We start from the raw sequence: 16,036 nt of genomic DNA on the forward strand, positions 1-16,036 counted from the left end.
GTAAGTTCACAGGGGAGTTAGAATAATCAGAAAAGCCTCATGGAGAATGAGAGACAATGAGCCAGGACTCAATAGTGTACGATTAGGCAAGAGGAAGGGAAACTAAAAAGACAGAAGGGTAGAATGAGTAAAAAAAAAAAAAGGGTGAGAGATGGTAAAATCACCCCAATTAACTTAAAGGATAAAACCTGATGGCAGAGAAATACAAACAGATGCCAGACAACAACTAAATCAATGTTCACAGCAGCATTATTAATGGCCACAAAGTGGAAATAACCCAAAGGTGCATTAAATGATGAATGAACAAGGGCGTTAGCCCACAATGGAGGACTGTCTAACCAGAAAAAGAAATGAAGCACTGACATATGCTAGAACACAGGCGAACCCTGAAAACAGGAAGTGAAAGAAGCGAGTCACAAAGGACCACACATGGTGTGACTCCCTTTATGTGAAACATTCACAATAGGCAACTCTATGGAGACAAGAAGTAGACTTCTGGTTGCCGGAGGTCAAGGGCAACAGCTGAGGGTTTTTTTCAGGGTGATGAAAATGTTCTGATGGCAGTGATAGTTGCAAAACCCTATAAATATACTCAGCGACAACAACACATGTTAAATGGGTCAACTGTATGGTAGGTGTATTTATAGCTCAATAAAGCTTTTAAAAAGAGTCAATGGCAGGACCCAGATAATTTTCTTAATTCTCACTTTTGGCTGTATATACATCATCTGAGTATTTCCATGCATTTTTAATATATAAATATTAAAAATATAAATATTTTCTAATACTTATAAATAAATATATTAAAAATAAATACATAAAAGGAAAAGAAAATGAAGGAAATGCCTCAGTTCCACTAGTCGTAACCTTTCTTTACAAGTTTTCCTGAAATCAGTACAGAGTGTATATCCATCAATAAAAGTGAAGATGAGAAGTGACATTGTCTTTCAGACATTGTTCAGACAATGTCTGAAACATTCCATTAAACCTTATCTTCTGATTTTATCTAGCTCGCCTCATCATGGTAATAGAGATTTCACTAGAGAACATTGTTTTTAGGGCATCTGGGTAGCTCAGTTGGTTTAGGCATCCAACTCATGATTTCAGCTCAGGTCATGATCTCATTGGTGGTGGGTTTAAGCTGGCATGGGGCTCTGTACTCAGCAGGGAATCTCCTGGAGATTCTTTCTCTCTCCCTGTGCCCCTCCCCCTACTCATGAGTGTGCATGGACATGCATTCTCTCTCTCTCTCTCAAATAAATAAATAAATGATTAAAAAAAGTGTATAGCAGGAAAAAAAAAGTCGCTCAATTTCTGTGAATGGGTAAATGCTATAAGAAAAAAACATATCACACAGAGAGCAGAATGAAAAGTCAGAATTTAATAAAAAAAAAGTGCATGGTGAAGACACTAAAATTATGCTAAACTGAAACGAAAATACAAAAGAAAGTGGCCCATGGAAACTAGCATCCTAAAACCCTTTATATTATTTAACCAGCTACAGATGAACTGTTGACATGTTATATGTAATACATACCTGACTTTCGATTTGATCCAATGTTTTTAAATCCTGTACTTCATCTTCTAAATTAATACGATAATGTGATAACTCCGGTGAAGCCTGTGACATAGATTGCTTTTTTAAAGCATCAGCCAGTTCTTGTTGAAGTTCTCTCATAACTACCTAATAAGACCTCCTGTTACTGATTTTAGAAATCATCCTATTATTATGTTAATAATATATAATTCTAATGTATGTACTTTATCACCACATACATCAACTCACCTTTTATTCCTAGAGTGTACACACTGCTGTTAAGTGAATTCAGTTAAAGACACAAAAAGTGTCATCCTCCTGCCTAGTCAGTATTATGTTACATAGATAATTATTTCAGCCCCACTCTCCATTCCTTGTTGATGAATTTGCAAAGCTTCCTAGCCTTCTGAAGTCTCAAAAAGAAATGGGTATTATATAGGTGAGGCTAGCAGTGGTAAATCCTACATTAATGAAATGTTTTCTCTCTTTTTTATTAGAGGCTAAAATTAACTTCCGAGCTCTTCACATACTCAATCCTCTGCTCAAATCCTTCCAATAGGTTACCATCTCAGAACAAAAGTGAAGTCATACTAATGGCCCTCAAGCCCCCTACATAACCTGGCTTCTGCCTCCCTCCTGGCCTCAGCTCCTAGAGCTCCCTCCCCTGTTCATGCTCACTCCACTCCTGCTATACAAGAATCCTGCCATCCCTCCCTCAGTAGCCTGAAAATAGAGATCCAGTGCCAAATTAATAAATCACAAAGATACAATTCTATTGGAAAATTTTAAGCCCAAATGGTAGTTACTTGAGTTTTGAAATGAGCAAATTATTTGAAAAATGCTTAAATTATAAACCGTAGTGGGAAGATGAAATCAAATACAGCTTTGCTAAGTCACCAGTTATCCCAAATTATGATTTAGTGAAAAGTAGATGCCTTCAAAGAGTTCAAAGGTCACAAGAATAAATGATTTGAGACTAAACATTTAAATTTACATAAATAAAAATAAAAGTATGCTAACTGAAAATGCTTAAAAAGCTATCAAAGAAAAGTACTGAGATACAGCACCTACACTTCAGTTCATGTGACAAATCTGGAGTTAGTTGTCAAGTTAATCCACTTATTTGAACCTCAAGGTCAAAACACTCAGGTATGAGCATTTCCACTTACCTGTTCATAATGGTATTAAAACGTGGTGACAAGAATTAAAACTATTTTAGTAGTACTAACAATAAATTATTAAGATCAGACTCCTTTCTTTAACAATGTATAACTTAACCTCTTGAGGTTTCTCATAGATGACGCACATTTTTATTCAAATTAAAGCACCTTTCAGGTCTAATTTTTATTTGCTGGTTACAAGTTATGCTGACTCACAGGTCTATATTTTTTTATATTCATCTAGATTCAAAACTGACCCATAATCATTCAGGTCGTGATCTCAGGGTAATGAAGTGGAGCTCTGCACTGGGCATAGAACCCACTTTGGATTCTCTCTCCCTCTCCATCTGCCCCACTCCCATTTAAGTGCAGGTGCACTATTTCTCTCCAAAAAAAAAAAAAAATAGTACTAATAAGCCATAACCAAACATTACTTTGAATTTTCTAACAGGAAGCTTGAAAACTATTTGTCTTTCTGAATACTTACTTCTCTTTCTTCTTTCTCCTTTTCATACATAAATACTCTTTCCATTAAATGTTTACATTCATTGATTAACTCCTTATTTCTTTCTTGCAGTATACGACTTCGTTTTTCACTTTCAGCTTGAAGATTTCTTACAATAAGCTGAACCTGGTCTTCGAGATCAGTTCTAGTCTTTTCTTTACACTCCACTCTGCTGTAGGCATCATCTAGTTGCTCTCGGAGCAACATATTTTCACTTTGTAGTTGAGATAATTTGCCTTCTAAGGATTCGTGCTTTCCAATGTATTCATTCACTTTGCCTTGTTCGTTTTGATATTTCTGCTCAATTTCCTTCTTCTGACCCTCTGTTTGTTTTGGGTTTCTTTGTACATGTTCTAAAGCCAAAGTCTTTTCTCTGAGAGCATCTCTTGTGTACTGGAGCTCAATTTCTAGGGCGTTGAGTTTACTTTCGGCTTCAGAAAGTTGCTGAGAAAGCACGTCATTGTTTTCTTTTAGGTTAGACATCTCAAAGTTCATTTTGGCCTGTAAATGAGACCACTCATCTTTGGCTCTCTGAAAAGCAAGTTCTAGGTCTCTTTTTGATGCCTGACTTTGATCGTGATCCTGTATAGCTGTAGCGAGTCTAGCTCGGTATGACTGAAGTTTTGCTTCCAGTCTTTCTCTGTTTAGCTTTTCATCCTGCAGTTTAGAGGTCAGCATGTTATTTTCAGTTGTCACAACATTCAGCTGCCCACTAGATTGGAATACTGTATTTGTTAATGTTACCTCATTCAGTTTTATGGAGTCATTCTTTTCTTTTTTAATTTCAGTGTCTTCACGATACCTCTTTTCCTTTTCCTGTTTCTGATTCCTGATTGTGTCTATTTCCACTCTTAGCGTGGCAATTTCATCTTGCAACGTGCGGTTTTCAAGTAACAGACCTTTTTCTTTTTCATGAGGAGGAGAAACCTAAGTAAAACAAGAGTCTTTTAGCTGGAACTCAATAAAATGACATTATCATGATTTTCTCTGAAATCAAAGAATATCCTATGTTTATACAAGGAATAGGTTGCAGTTAAGTGGATATCCAACTGGAAAAACACAAAGTTGGATCCAAGCCTCAAACTTTTATACAAGCATAAATTCCCCAAAGTTCAAAAGTTTAATTGAAAGCAATGAATGCATGAAAGGAAAAAGAAATCATGACAAAATCCTAAGAATCTCAGAATTGGAAAGGTCTTTCTCTGGTTTACAACAAACGCAGAAGGCTTGAAAGAAAAGACTAATACATCTGACTACACTAAAATTGAGTTTATAAGTCTCATGTGTAACACAGTCCACAGGAAAACCCTTAGCTCTGCATATATTTGGACAGATTCAATTTCCTAACCTCACTTTGTTCTGAGAATATTCCATATGTATTCTACTTTTCTAACATTTGTATACTCAGTTATAAGAATTTTATCTACTGATAACTAATAAATCTAGGCATTGTACTACAAACATGTCTGCATACATTAATTATCTCTTTTAGTTATCACAATTCCAGAATGAAGAGGTTAAAAATACTAAGTGAGCTGCAGGACATTCCCCAGGTCTTTGTACCCACTACCACTGTTCTGGCACCAAACTGCAGCTACTTCTCTAGCCTGAATCTTAAATACAAAAGAAGCCTTGTATTTCGGGAGTGGCTGGGTGGCTCAGTCAGTTAAGCCTCTGCCTTCGGCTGAGGTCATGGTCCCCGGATCCTGAGAGCAAGTCCCGTGTCAGGCTCCCTGCTCCGCAAAAAGCCTGCTTTCTCTCTCCCTGTGCCTCCACTCCCCCTGCTTGTACTCTGTCAAATGAATCCAGAAAGTCTTTTAAAAAGAAAAAAAAAGCCTTATATTTCAAAATGCCAATACTAACTAAGGTAAAATTTATGTAGCTCCTAGAAAAATCATGAGATTATTTGTGGCTACAACTAATTTTATTTCCTCTTCAGATGTTTAAAATGGCAATAGATGCAAAAGAGGGGAAAATACACTGAGCTATTTTATTAGGAACAAAAGACTTATCAATAATTACCAGTAAGTATATATTACAGCATATGATTATTTATAAAGCTCCTTGTAGGGATCCCTGGGTGGCGCAGTGGTTTGGCGCCTGCCTTTGGCCCAGGGCACGATCCTGAAGACCCGGGATCGAATCCCACATCGGGCTCCCGGTGCATGGAGCCTGCTTCTCCCTCTGCCTATGTCTCTGCCTCTCTCTGTGACTATCATAACTAAATAAAAAAATTTAAAAAAAAAAAAAAGCTCCTTGTAATGAAATCAGATGCTACTTGGAGCAAATTGTTACTCTTCTCAAAAGTAGGAGACTAACATCTGAAGTAAGGTCTTAAGATGGGCTACACTTTTCCTCCTGTTCATCAAGTGTGAAACTAACCTCTCTATGAATATAGAGGTGGTGAAGGAATTGCCAAAAACTAAAGCATATGTTGTTAGTAGCAAGAGTTTTGTGCTTATGGAAAGCTCATAAATTCCATACTATTTCCCAAAATAATAAAAACTTCTCCTTCAGATAAGGGCATTATGAATGTCACTATTTGACACCACAGACAAATGTATTTAAATTAATGAATGGACTACAAACTTCACTGCCCCCCATATAGACCCGTATGTGTCTGTCTGTATGTATCTATGTATGTGTATATGTATATATATACACACACACACTCACACACACATATATATGTATTCTTTTAAAATCCTCTGTACTTTCCATAATGTACAGGGTTGGTTTTTTTAGAAATATACACATGCATGGAGAAAAATAATAATTCCAAAAAATAAAATATACATACGTACAAATACATACACACGTACTTCAAAATAACTAAAGAAAATACCTCAGAATTCATTTTAGTATGAGACATTTCTGTCTCATTTTGTTTGCAAAGGTGATTGTTTAGAATTCCATCTTGGGTGGGAAGGGGGCAAGGTGAGGGAGGAGTAGGGATCCTCAAGCACCTGGCCCCACCAACTTACCTTGATAACTTTCAAATCACCCTGAACACCTACGAATTCGACCTGAGATTGATTGATTGATTTTTATTTATTTATTTTTTTACTGGAGTTCGATTTGCCAACATATAGTATAACACCCAGTGCTCATCCCGTCAAGTGCCCCCTCTCCCGGGGCAAGTGCCCGACCTGTTTCTTTTTAAAGATTTATTTATTTATTTATTTATGATAGAGAAAGAGACATGAGGCAGAGACACAGGAGGAGGGAGAAGCAGGCTCCATGCCGGAGCCCGACGTGGGACTCAATCCCGGGACTCCAGGATCTGCCCTGGGCCAAAGGCAGGCGCCAAACCGCTGAGCCACCAGGGATCCCCCTGACCTGAGATTTAAAGAGAGAACAGTCAGAACGCTACAGAGAGAAGGGTTTTCGCTTCTAACAAGGTAGGAAGGAGGAAAAAAATAAAACAGAATCAAGGGGGGCGGGGGGGGGGGGCACCGGAGGAGCCTGGCTAAGGCCTGTGGCGGGGAAAGCCTCCCAGGCGGGAAAGCCCAGTCCCGGAGAAGCGGACAAGTGGGAGCTTTACAATCCGCCCCGGATTCCTCCGGGATGGAAAGGCGCTCAGCAGGGACCTCGGGCAGGAAGGGGGGGACCTCCAGTCTTGGGGTCACTGACAGAGGAAGTGCGCCGGGGGAGAGCGCCCCCCACTCCGGCCCAGCTCCCTAAAGGGCTGGAGCGCGCTGCGCCGGGCCCCAGGGAGAAGCCCGTGGGTCGGGAGGGGCTCCGGGAGCCAGACTCCAGCAGCGCAGGCCCCGGACCCCAGGGGACACAGCCGGGATCCTGCGCTCCCCCCGGGACAGGCCGAGGCGGGGAGGGTCCAGGACAGCGAGAACCCTCCTGCCCCGGGAGCAGCCAGGCCCCTGTGGCCTGGGAGATGGCAGGAGTCACTGCGGGGGGCGCCCTCCAGGGCCAGATGGCAGGAGTCACTGCTGCCAGAGACCTGGCCGCTGCCGGTGTGGTTGTCCCTCCTGGTGCCACCCGGTGCCTGGAAGAGGCGGGGCCGGTGGGGGACACGGGCCTCAGGGGAGGTCGGCTCCCCGTGACCCTGCACCCAGCAGGGGGCGGGACAGCTCCCCAAGGTGCACACACCTGCCCCTCCCCCAGAAGACCAGCTGGAAGGACAGGGGGAGTTCCCGACCCAGCAGCCCTGGAAAGCTCCAGGGGAAGTGGAGGGATCTACAGTATATAGAACTAGAGGGTACCCCTCTTCCCCCCACCCCCATGTTCCAGTACAACTCATTTTTTATCAGACTGTAAGTTTCCAATTTTCTTTCTCCTTTTCCACCTTAACTACAATATTTTGCCACCTTTTCAAGTTTCTTCCTTTTTGACTCTCATATTTTTACAATTACATGTCTTAGATATATTTTCCACTTCTAGATTCCCTTCAACATACTCAACGTAATTTTGGGAGCTAGACGAGATATGTTTTGTGTGTGTGTGCTTTTTTGTTTTCTGTGCCTCATTTTGTTCTACAATGGCACAATACCTTCTAAAACAGGACCAGCATGCACCCAGAACCAAGTGGTATACCATGCTGGTTCATTCTGTGAGACTATATTCTCTCTTCATTCCCATTCTGCCCCCCCCCTTTTTTTTTAATTTTTTATTTATTTATGATAGTCACAGAGAGAGAGAGAGAGAGAGGCAGAGACACAGGCGGAGGGAGAAGCAGGCTCCATGCACCGGGAGCCTGATGTGGGATTCGATCCCGGGTCTCCAGGATCGCGCCCTGGGCCAAAGGCAGGCGCCAAACCACTGCGCCACCCAGGGATCCCATGCCCCCCCTTTTTATCTCATTTATGTTTTGGGGAACAATGTTGGGGCTCTCTACAAGTATTTCTGGTTTATAGAAATTTGGGACTCAGTATCTTCTAACATACAGAACTTAATACACCCAGGACCAAGAGGATCACCCCCTAGCACCCCTCAGGTAGACTACATTCTCCCTCCACTACAACTTCATCACCACCACCATGTCCCAGTCCCCCCAACATTTTATTTTTCTACTTCTTTTTTTTCCCCCTCTTTACCTTTGCTTTTTTTCTCTTTTTTTCTTCCTTGGCATTCTTGGCCTTTTATTTTCTACTACTTTGTTTTAAAATTTGTTTTTCACTTTAGTGGTCATTTTGTGTTATTTTGTTCTTCTCTTCATTTTAAATTTCATGTCATGGACCTTGTCAGAATCATCGAAGGATAAGAAACCTTGGGTGGCTCAGTGGTTTAGCGCCTGCCTTCAGCTCAGGGCATGATCCTGGAGTCCCAGGATCAAGTCCCACATCAGGCTCCCTGCATGGAGCCTGCTTCTCCCTCTGCCTGTGTCTCTGCCCCTCTCTCTGTGTCTCTCAAAAATACATAAATGAAATGTTTAAAAACAATCATCTAAGGTGAAATTGACTTAGATTGTGGTTGATAGTCTTGACTCAGCCCGTTCATACAGCCACGCTGCAGTGAGCAAAATGACTAGAAGGAAGATCTCACCACAAAAGAAAGAATCAGAAACAGTACTCTCTTCCACAGACTTACAGAATTTGAATTACAATTCGATGTCAGAAAGCCAATTCAAAAGCACAATTATAAAGCTAGTGGTAGCTCTGTAAAAAAGCAGAGAGTATTAAAGAAACTTCATGACTGCAGAATTTTGATCTAATTAGTCAAAATTAAAAATTAATTAAATGAGATGCAATCCAAACTGAAGGTTCTAACAATGAGGGTTAATGAGTTAGAGGAAAGAGTGAGTGCCACAGAAGACAAGTTGATGGCAAAGAGGAAAGCTGAAGAGAAAACAGAAAAACAATTAAAGGACCATGAGGAAAGGTTAAGGGAAATAACTGAGAACCTCAGAAGGAAAACATCTATGCATAATTGGGGTTCCACAGGAGGGCGAGAGGGCCAGAGGGCCAGAAAGCATATTTGAATAAATCATACCTGTGAACTTCCCATATTTGGGGAGGGAAATAGGCATTCAGGTCCAGGAGATAGAGAGGTCCCCCACCAAGGGGAGGGGGGGAAGCAGAACTCGACATTTAATGGTGAAACAAGCAAATTCCAAAGAAAAAGAAAGTCCTTAAAACAGCAAGAGACAAGAGATTTCTAACTTATATGGGGAGAAATATTAGATTAACAACAGACCTCTCCACAGAGATCTGGCAGGCCAGAAATAGCTGGCAGGAAATATTCAGGGTTCTACATGACAAGAACATCCAGCCAAGAATACTCTATCCAGTGAGCCTTTCATTCACAATAGGATAAAGAGCTTCTAAGATAGGCAGAAGCTGAAAAAAATGTGACCACCAAATGAGCTCTGCAAGTAATATTAATGGGGACCCTGTAAAAGAAAGAGGAAGCCCAAAGAAATAATCCACAAAAACAGGGACTGAATAGACATTACAATGATAGTAAATTAATATCTTTCAATAGGTAGTCTCAATGTGAATGGGCTACATGATCCCATCAAAAGACGCAGGGTTTCAGACTGGATAAAAAAATCAAGACCCATCTATTTGCTGTCTACAAGAGACTCATTTTAGATAGAAGGACACCTACAGCATGAAAATAAAAGGTTGAAGAACCATTTACCATTCACATGGTCTTCAAAAGAAAGCAGGGGTAGCCATCCTTATATCAGATAAATTAAAGTTTATCCCAAAGACTGTAGTAAGAGATGAAGAGGGACACTATATCATACTTGAAGGGTCTATCCAACAAGAAGATCTAACAATCATGAATATTTATGCTTCTAATGTGGGAGCTTCCAAGTGTATCAATGTATTAATAACCAAAGTAGCGGCATACTTAGATAATAATACACTAGTAGTAGGAGACTTAAACACGGCACGTTCTGCCAATGACAGATCTTCTAAGCACAACATCACCAGAGAAACAAGAGCTTTAAATGATACACTGCACCACATGGGTTTCACAGATATTTACAGAACTTTACATCTGAAAGCAACTGAATACACAGTCTTCTCATGGAACTTTCTCAGAATAGTCCACCAAATACCAAAACATTGGAATTGTCCCCTGCATATTTTCAGACCACAATGCTTTGAAACTAGAACTCAATCACAAGAAGAAATCTGGAAGAAACTCAAACACATGGAGGAGAAAGGCAATCCTGCTGAAAGATGAATGGGTCAACCAGAAAATCAGAGAAGAAATAAAAAGATTCATGGAAACGAATGAAAATGAAGATACAACCATTCAAAATCCTTGGGATACAGCCAAAGCAATCCTAAGCGGGAAATGCATCGCAATACAAGCATCCCTCAAAAGACTGGAAAAAAACCTCAAAGACACAAGCTAACCTTGCACCTAAAGGAATTGGAGAAAGAACAGTAAATAAAACCTACACCAAGCAGAACAGAGAGAGTGAAGATTTGAGCAGAACTCAATGAAATAGAGACCAGAAGAACTGTGGAACAGATCAACAAAACCAGGAGTTGGTTCTTTGAAAGGAAGAATAAGATCCATAAACCATTTGCCAGCCTTTTAAAAAACAAAGGAGAAAAGACTCTAATTAATAAAATCACGAATGTAAAAGGAGAGATCACCACCAATACCAAGGAAAACCTAACCAAGGAAATAAAGGATTTATACCCTAACAACTACAGAACACTTCTGAAAGAAATCCAGGAAGACACAAAGAGATGGAAAAATATTCCATGCTCAAGGATTGGAAGAATTAATATTGTCAAAATGTCTATGCTAACCCAGGGCGATTTACATTCAATGCATTCCTGTCCACGTACCATGGACTTTCTTCACTTTCTTCAGAAAGTTGGAATATATAATCTTAAGATTTGTGTGGAATCAGAAAAAACCCCGAACAGCTAGGGTAATATTGAAAAAGAAAACCAGAGCTGGGGACATCACAATGCCGGATTTCAAGTTGTATTACAAAGCTTTGATCATCAAGACAGTGTGGTACTGGCACAAAACCAGACACATAGATCAATAGAACAGAATAGAGAATCCAGAAATGGGCCCTCGACTCCATGGTCAAGTTATATTCGACAAAGCAGGAAAAGACTATCCACTGGAGAAAGGACACTCTCTTCAATAAATGGTGCTGGGAAAACTGAACAGCCACGTGCAGAAGAATGAGACTAGACCATTCTCTTGTACCATACGCAAAGATAAACTCAAAATGGATGAAAGATCTAAACGTGAGACAGGAAACCATCAGAATCCTAGAGGAGAACACAGGCAACAGCCTTTGTGAACTCGGCCACTGCAACTTCTTTGCAGATGAAGGCAAAGGGAAATAATAGCAAAAAGAAACCATTGGGACCTCATCAAGATACAAATCTTCTGCACGGCAAAAGAAACAGTCAACAAAACTAAAAGATAACCTACAGACCGGGAGAAGTTATTTGCAAATGACCTATCAGGTAAAGGGCTAGTATCCAAGATCTATAAAGAACTTAGTAAACTCAACAGCAAAGAAACAATCCAATTATGAAATGGGCAAAATCATGAGCAGAAATTTCACCAAAAAATGGCCAACGAGCACATGAGAAAACACTCCACATCACTTGCCATCAGGGAAATACAAATCAAAACCACAATGAGATACCACGTCACACCAGTGAGAATGGGGAAAATTAACAAGACAGGAAACAACAAATGTTGGAGAGGAGGTGGAGAAAGGGGAACCCTCTTGTACTGTTGGTGGGAATGTGAACTGGTACAGCCACTCTGGAAAACTGTGTGGAGGTTCCTCAAAGAGTTAAAAATAGAGCTACCCTATGACCCAACAATAGCACCACTCGGGATTTACCCCAAAGATAGAGATGCAGTGAAAAATCGCGACACCTGCACCCCAATGTTTATAGCAGCATTTTCCAGAATAGCCAGACTGTGGATGCAGCCTGAGTATCCATCAAATGATGAAAGGATATAGAAGATGTGGTCTGTATATATAATGGAATATTACTCAGTCCCTAGAAATGACAAATAACCAGCATTTGCTTCAATGTGCATGGAACTGGAGGGTATTATGCTGAGTGAAGTAAGTCAATCATAGATGGACAAACATCATATGGTTTCACTCCATGGGGAATATAAAAATACTGAAAAGGATTATAGGGGAAAGGAGAGAAAATCAGTCGGAAAAAGTAGAGAGGGTGACAACGCATTAGAGACTCCTAACTCTGAGAAACGAACAAGGGATAGTGGAAGGGGAGGTGGGCGGAGGGGTGGAGAGACTGGGTGACGGGCACTGAGGGGGCATTTGACAGGTGAGCACTGGGTGTTATGCTATATGCTGGCAAATCGAACTCCAATAAAAAATATACAAAAAATAGTATTCTATCATGTAATACTCTGGGCATTCTGTTCTCAAGAAAGTTGCCTCTGAACCTCATTTTACTCTTCTATAACCTAGAGACACATTTTCATTAGGATTTTGGATCTTATCATTAAAAAAAAAAAGTCAAAAGGCTTAAGAGAACTTAAAAAAAATGTTCAAAAGCGGTCTTTTTTTATAACAAGGTTTTTCATCCTCAATGAATAATTCAAATTTTAAATTAAATGACAGCAAAATGTGCCACAGAGTAAAAATACAAATAGACATAGTATTGTGAAATAAGATTTCTGTATAAAACATTTAACTAGTTTTATCAGCATCTCAAGGAAATCTAGCTCATATTTCAACATTAAAAAATTCAAAACTGGGACAGCTGGGGGCTCAGTGGATTAAGTGTCCGACTCTTTTTATGGCTCAGGTCATGATCTCATGATCACGAGACTCAGAACCAGGTGAGGCTGGAGACTCAGATCATGAGACTCAAGAACCAGAGTCTGCTGGAGATTCATTTCCCTCCCTCTCCCTCTACTCCTTTCCCCCCAGCCCATGCTCTGTGTAAAAATAAACACAATTCCATATATCAATATAACATTTATCTCATTTTACCTTCCATCCCTTCATTCAAAATATATACATAGGGCATATGTGAGAGGCCTAGAATCCGAAAAGGTTGTAATTGTAGCTACAAAGATCATGGTTGCTATTAGGTTAAAATGAAATGTTTAATCTATTTGAAGCCTAATAATATGTATTATATCAAAGGGATACTATAAATAATATTGATGGAAATATACAATTACTGCCAAAAATTTACCTGATTCAAATTATTTTTTACACCCTTCAATTCCAAGTTTCGTCTTCTAAGATTAAGTTGAAGTTGTTGTTTCGTTTCAACTTCTTTACTATATTGCTCTTCTTTACTTCTTGTTTTTTATAATAAATTTATTTTTTATTGGTGTTCAATTTACCAACATACAGAAGAACACCCAGTGCTCATCCCGTCAAGTGCCCCCGTCAGTGCCCGTCACCCATTCACCCCCACCCCCCGCCCTCCTCCCCTTCCACCACCCCTAGTTTGTTTCCCAGAGTTAGGAGTCTTTATGTTCTGTCTTTCTTTCTGATATTTCCCACACATTTCTTCTCCCTTCCCTTACATTCCCTTTTACTATTATTTATATTCCCCAAATGAATGAGAACATATAATGTTTGTCCTTCTCCGATTGACTTACTTCACTCAGCTCTTCTCTACTTCTTAATTGCTCTTTAATATTTATATATAACATTTCAGCACTTCTTCTTTTTTCTTTTTCTTGTTTTAAGGTCAATCTGCAAATGCATGTGTGCATTTTAAAATTTGTCTTGTTAGCAATAAAAATTTTATTTTATGATCTGGTTCCACATATGTTGGTTCACTACCCAAAGGAAATTTTTCTGTTCTCAATTTTTTTTTTCTCAATTTTTTTTCCCTTTCTAGGGCTCATGTTTTTTAATTTATCACTTCAATCTCTTCAAAAAGATATATAGTTTAAAAGAAGCAATGAGAAAGCATTTTGCAACTTAGTAAGTTTTAGTCAGTAATAACTCTGGGAGATGTTGTAAGCAAAGGAATTCTGAAATTATTCAATAAAGTTAGAGTTCAAAATTGCCATTTTTCCCCACAGAGTCATAATTACACTTCAATTAAGACAAATCATTTCATTACTAATTAAAAAGAGAACTTGTTGTTTATCAACAACTTTATAAATTCACTAGAAATACATTTTTATTTCACAAAACATCACAGGTACCTCTAAAAATGATCTTCAGTGTAAGACAGCATCAGCAGATGTCGTTTACACAACACACACCTGCAGATGACTCTGATCCAGCACTAGACTAGGGAGTCTAATATCTATTGCCCATGTTTTTTATGTTTCTTATTCTGTAACATTGTCAACCTTGTTGATCATTATGTATTTTATAAATCATTTGAAAACTCCTTTGAAAACACCACAGGATCCATATTAATTAAGTAAGGAATAAAGAGTAAGATGTGCTTGCAGCATAGACTTTTGAATTAATTTTCTTTATATATGTGAGAAATGTTGGAAAAACTTAATCATTTTCCATTTTACTTTTTAACCCCTGCATATGTTAAGAATAAACCAATTTTTCTGTCTTGAGAAAAATTGGCCATTTCACACTCTGTTGGGGGGCATTTAATATAAAATTTCCTGAGAACAATTTAAAAATATGGATCAGAGACCTCTACTAAATATTTTTATACGTTAACACAATGCTACATTAGAGAATTTATTCCAATTAACCAAGAATGTAGAAACAGAATTAAATAAAAGACATTCCTTATAGCATTAATTAAAATATAGGAAAATGGAAAACAACCAAAATTCAATTTGCTAAATAATGAGGCTTACATATGATGGACTTCTACATGGTCATTAAAATTATGCTTTAGAATATACATTAAATTATTAGAAGTATTCACTGTTAAAACCTTGCTGTATTGTTTCAAAGAATCTCACACTTTACATCTTTTTTTTTTAATTGGAGTTCAATTTGCCAACATACAGCATATCACCCAGTGCTCACCCCGTCAAGTGCCCCCGCTCAGTGCCCATCAGCCAGTCACCCCAGTCTCCACTCACCTCCCTTTCCACTACACCTTGTTCGTTTCCCAGAGTCTCTCATGTTCTGTCACCCTCACTGATATTTCCCTCTCATTTTCTCTCCTTTCCCCTTTATTCCCTTTCATTAAATTTTATATTCCCCAAATGAATGAGACCATATAATGTTTGTCCTTCTCTGATGGACTTATTTCACTCAGCATAATACCTTCCAGTTCCACCCACGTGGACGCAAATGGTGGGTATTTGTCGTTTCTAATGGCTGAGGAATATTCCATTGTATACATAGACCACTGTTTCTTTACCTATTCGCCTTTTGATACTTCACATTTCTAACGGCGTTTCCTTCCCTATAAAATCCCAGAAGGCAAATTAGCAATTATAAAACTTCTCCTACACATGTGCAGCATAAAAGTAAGTATTTCAAGGGGTTCCTGGCTGGCTCAGTTGACAGAGCATGTGACTCTTGATCTCATAGCTGTGAGTTCAAGCCCCACGCTGAGTGTGGATTCTATTAAAAAAAAAAAAAAAGTAAATAGTTGAAATATTTCCTTAAAACCAAGATGTCATACCTTAAACGGTAGAGTTCTCGTTCCCATTCCACTTTTTGATGCTCTAACTGAGATTTCATTTCTTTTGTTTCTGGTAGCAACTTTTCTAGTCCATTGACCTTACGTTCCACTTTTAAAATTTTTCTTTTAAGTCGTTCACACTCTTTTTTTTTTAATTCTATTGATCTTTCGTATTTAAGAATTGCATCCCGGAATGTCAATACGCTAACAGAATCTACACCAGAGGAAACACAAAGACAGAAATAAAATGCAGGAGGCATCAGACCGGGTCAGTTGGTAAAGCATCCAACTATTGGTTTTGGCTGAG

General features: G+C 39.1%; 1 protein-coding gene across 1 annotated transcript in view; it reads right to left on the reverse strand.

Moving 5' to 3' along the window:
- The window catches only part of LOC140595958 (uncharacterized), a 145,215-nt gene that overhangs the window by 33,673 nt on the left and 95,506 nt on the right, over positions 1-16,036 (reverse strand). Inside the window, exons 27-31 of the mRNA XM_072742406.1 lie at positions 15,730-15,943; positions 13,763-13,859; positions 3,947-4,129; positions 3,185-3,859; positions 1,538-1,621 (exon numbers count right to left, since the gene is read on the reverse strand). Coding sequence (XP_072598507.1) covers positions 1,538-1,621; positions 3,185-3,859; positions 3,947-4,129; positions 13,763-13,859; positions 15,730-15,943 — 1,253 coding nt within the window. The remainder of the gene's footprint in view (positions 1-1,537; positions 1,622-3,184; positions 3,860-3,946; positions 4,130-13,762; positions 13,860-15,729; positions 15,944-16,036) is intronic.

Source organism: Vulpes vulpes, chromosome 2, assembly GCF_048418805.1.
Source record: "Vulpes vulpes isolate BD-2025 chromosome 2, VulVul3, whole genome shotgun sequence".
In the NCBI taxonomy this organism is placed as follows: domain Eukaryota; kingdom Metazoa; phylum Chordata; class Mammalia; order Carnivora; family Canidae; genus Vulpes; species Vulpes vulpes.